The sequence below is a fragment of the Piliocolobus tephrosceles genome, chromosome 10 (assembly GCF_002776525.5).
Source record: "Piliocolobus tephrosceles isolate RC106 chromosome 10, ASM277652v3, whole genome shotgun sequence".
Taxonomy (NCBI): Eukaryota; Metazoa; Chordata; class Mammalia; order Primates; family Cercopithecidae; genus Piliocolobus; species Piliocolobus tephrosceles.
In genome coordinates this window covers 129,658,518-129,662,879 of record NC_045443.1, presented here as the reverse complement: position 1 = coordinate 129,662,879, position 4,362 = coordinate 129,658,518, and the positions used below count along the sequence as shown (strand labels likewise).

The 4,362-nt window shown below is 42.9% G+C and overlaps 1 protein-coding gene across 2 annotated transcripts in view; it reads right to left on the bottom strand.

Moving 5' to 3' along the window:
• The window catches only part of LOC111529844 (putative EP400-like protein), a 34,517-nt gene that overhangs the window by 7,943 nt on the left and 22,212 nt on the right, over nucleotides 1-4,362 (bottom strand). Inside the window, exons 4-5 of one of the 2 annotated variants that reach the window (XM_026449536.1) lie at nucleotides 1,245-1,355; nucleotides 150-214 (exon numbers count right to left, since the gene is read on the bottom strand). In XM_026449536.1, the coding sequence (XP_026305321.1) occupies nucleotides 150-214; nucleotides 1,245-1,355 (176 nt within the window). The remainder of the gene's footprint in view (nucleotides 1-149; nucleotides 215-1,244; nucleotides 1,356-4,362) is intronic. The other variant, XM_023196859.2, reaches the window with a different exon arrangement.

Genomic DNA, 4,362 nt, shown 5'->3' with positions numbered 1-4,362 from the left:
TCCACACCACAGTCTGCCCATCCCACGGAGCATGATTCAGCCTTCCAAAGGAAGGAATTCTGTTACAGGCTACAGCATGGGTGAACTCTCAAGACACGATGCTGAGTACAACAGACAGAAAAGGACAAATACTATATGATTCAACTTACTTAGGTGGCTTGAGAAGTGCATTCCAATCCGCAGAGACAGACAGTACAGTGGTGGGTGCCAAGGGCTGGGGGAGGGGGAATGGGGAGTTAGCATTTCACAGGGACAGAGTTTCCGTCTGAGAAGATGAAAATGTTCTGGAGATGGATGCTGGTGATGGCCACACAACAATGTGAACATGCTTCATGCCATGGAACTGTACACTTAAAAATGGGTAAAATGGGAACTGTTATGTATATTTTAACATAATTTTTAAAACATGTTTTTAAGTATATAGAAATGTCGACTGGGTGCAGTGGCTCACACCTATAATCCCAGCACTTTGGGAGGTTAAGGCGGGGGATCACCTGAGGTCAGGAGTTCGAGACCAGCCTGGCCAACATGGTGAAACCCTGTCACTACTAAATACAAAAAATTAGCCAGGCGTGGTGGCACGTGCCTGTAATCCCAGCTACTCGGGAGGCTGAGGGAGGAGAATTGCTTGAACCCGGGAGGCAGAGGTTGCAATGAGCTGAGATTGTGCCACTGCACTATAGCCTGGGCAATAAAGCAGGACTCCATCTCAAAAAAAAAAAGAAAAAAGAAAAAAGAAAGGAATGTAATAACTGAGTTGCAGTTTCCAGGAACTTCCTTGTATTCTGAAATCTAAAATCATTGGTTTTTGCTACTCGTCCCCTAGAATATGTTTAAAGAACAAAATCATCTCCCTGTAGCAAGAAAATAATTTAGGAAATCTGTTTGTTTAAAAGCAGACAAAGGGGCAAAAAGAGAAACATCCAAAGAGGCCACAATTGTACAGAAGCAATGAAAAATGCAAATATATCAGAAAAGCAAATGCAAATGAAAAACATTCCAGCAGAAAAGTTAACAGAACTAATGATCAGAGACAAACACTTTTTAATTTCAGTAACAGTAGGGAAAAATAACAGCATTCATGCATTAAAACTAAGAGCCTTCACAAAGACGTCTCAAGATGTATTTTGAACAACAGAGGACAGGCTCTTGGGAGACCTCTGGGTCCTGCCTCAGAACATCGAGTCCTCAAATCCAAGTGAGGAAAGTCTGGGGAGCTGCATTGTGGAGCCATCAGAAAGTACCTGGAGCGGCTGCTGCTGGGCTGGAAAAGCCGCGGAAGTCCTCGGGGGAAGCTGGGTTGCTATGGCAACAGGAGTCCCAGGCTGCCCGTGCTTTCTGACCACAACCTTTACCTGAGAGGGAATATTCAAAGAGAAGAGAGGAAGAAGGGAAAATAATGTTTAAACTTTGCAAAGTTGATCACCACCAGCACATCCCATGCAGCTGGCGGCCTCAGCCACTAATAGAGGGGCACGGGAACAACTTGGCTCGCTGATTGCAATTTAAGGCCTCACAGGGCTGGAAAGAACAAATCTGGCCCTAGGCACTGAAGCTTTGTTTGAAGGCCAGTTTAAACCTCAATCTGTGGCCAGCAGGTAGCCACGGTCAGGCTGCACAGGCTGCGTCCACACAGCTTCACGCAGGAGCCCAGTGGCAGTGTCAGAGGACGGCCCACCCCTCACGGCAGGGCTGCAGATGCCTGGGGAGGCCATGGTGGGGCATGAGGAAGAATGACAAAAAACACTCCCACTGAAAATGGGTCATTTCTTAAAAACACACTTTGATCTGATAAAACAGAAAGACAAATTAATCTGCATCTCCATAATGACAGCTTCTTAGGAGTAAGTAAACCAAAGAATCTTTCCAGAGACATTAACTGCTTCACATCCAGGGTATTCAAATGGGAATACCCTTGAAATTAAATGAACTCAAAGTCAAACGGCACTTTACAGCTTAAAATCACAGAGAGAAATACAAGAAAATAGAAACTGGTTCTTCTGGCCGACAGGTCTAAAAAAAAAAAAAAAAGAAAAAGAAACTGGTTCTTCTGGCTAAATATGTCCAGAAGGCTAAATATAAACAAGCACATATCATCATAAATAATCAAAACCAAACCTTAATATTTGTCAGTACCCTGGAATAAATTAACACTTTAAAGATAATAAATCAGATACATAGTAAATCTTATGTTCTGTATAAGTTACCACAATTAAGTGGTTTTTTTGGTTTGTTTTTTGGTTTTGTTTTTTTTTTTTGAGACAGAGTCTCGCTCTGTCGCCCAGGCTGGAGTGCGGTGGCACGATCTTGGCTCACTGCAAGCTCCACCTCCCTAGTTCATGCCATTCTCCTGCCTCAGCCTCCCGAGTAGCTGGGACTACAGGCGCCCGCCACCACGCCTGGCTAATTTTTTGTATCTTCAGTAAAGACGGCGTTTCACTGTGTTAGCCAGGATGGTCTCGATCTCCTGACCTCGTGATCCGCCCGCCTCGGCCTCCCAAAGTGCTGGGATTGCAGGTGTGAGCCACCGTGCCTGGCCCACAATTAAATGTTTTAAAGAAATCAAATAGTGGCCAGGCATGGTGGCTCACGCCTATAATCTCAATGCTTTGGGAGGCCGAGGCAGGTGGATCATGAGGTCAGGAGTTCAAGAACAGCCTGACCAACATGGTGAAACCTCGTCTCTACTAAAAATACAAAAATTAGCTGGGCATGGTGTTGCACACCTGTAATCCCAGCTACTCAGGGGGCTGAGGCAGGAGAATCGCTTGAGCCCGGGAAGTGGAGGCTGCAGTGAGCCAAGATCGCACCACTGCACTTCAGCCTGGGTGACAGAGCTAGACTCCATCTCAAAAAAAAAAGAAAAAGAAATCAGGTAGCTTAATCCTGTAATCAAGCATGCTTGCAGAAAATGCACAAACATTTCTTACTCTTTCAGGAACCTGCAATATAATCACTGAACAACATGCCTAAAATTGCTTGACACTGGCCACAGGTATCAGCCTTGGAAGGAATTCAGTTCTAGTAGGAGGTATTGAAGCCTATAACCTTGACCCAAAAGAAGAGAACTTGGTTGTGAAAATGGGAATCTGGGCATTTCAGTAGGCGGGGGGTGGGGGAAGGGTTCGGCAGTGCTTGGAGTTGAAGGAGAGTCTGAGCTGTGGGCATCCTCCAGGGACACCAGCGCCTGAGTGTGGCGGCCCTGCCTGAAGGTATGTTTGAGATCAAATCATCCAAAGCTGAAAAGAAAAACCGTTAGTAGAGTTCACTCCTTCTTGGAAGGTACGGTGTCTTTTAAGTACAAGTCTTCTCATACAAATTTAAAACACTGAAATTAAGTATTCTGGAGTAGTTCAATAATAGTATTGAAAAGGTTAAAAGGGATATGGAGGCCGGGTGCAGTGGCTCACATCTGTAATCCCAGCACTTTGGGAGGCCGAGGCAGGGGGATCACCTGAGGTCAGGAGTTTGAGACCAGCCTGGCCAACATGATGAAACCTCGTCTGTACTAAAAATACAAAAATTAGCCTGGCATGGTGGCAGCCACCTGTAATCCCAGCTACTCAGGAGGCTGAGGCAGGAGAATTGCTTGAACCCAGGAGTGGGAGGTTGCAGTGAGCCAAGATTGCGCTATTGCACTCCAGCCTGGGCAACCAGAGTGAAATTCTGCCTCAAAAAAATAAAAAATAAATAAATAAATAAACAAAAGGGATATGGAGGCACCACTCCCTTGATACTTACAATTTCTAATATATTGACTACAAATACATCACACAAAGGTGTCAACAGGAAGATTCTACTATATTGAGAGGCAAAATTTAAAAAACACTAAGATATGAAAATAAGGCAGTGTTTAACACTTCTTCACTGACTTCTAGATACTTCTGAAAATTTCCTGAAAACTCAATTTAATGATTTTTAAGGTTTCAAATGTATATAAACATCATTTGTTCAAAGACTTTAAAAGTGCATTTTTTCACTTGCATCAATTCCCCAAGTAAAAAACCCATAGGCAAATGTACCTAATTAGTTTAAATAATATTTTATAGCGCTAATGAAGTTTGGTAACAGGGATCATGTTAGTAGAGTCAACCTAAATACACAACAAGCAGCTGGAATGTGAGCGATATTACACAGAGGAAAATAGTCACGAGAAATCAAAATGTTAGTACACTTCCAATATTTTACTATAAAATGATCATAAAACATAAATTCCTAAGATGCTAGTCAGGTTCTATAAAAACTTATTTCTACCATTTAGAAGTAAACTTTAATACAACAATTAACTTACTCTTCATGTGACTATCAAAGCTGTTAGACTGCTTATCTTCAGTATTCCTTTTTTTTTTTTTTTTTTTTTTT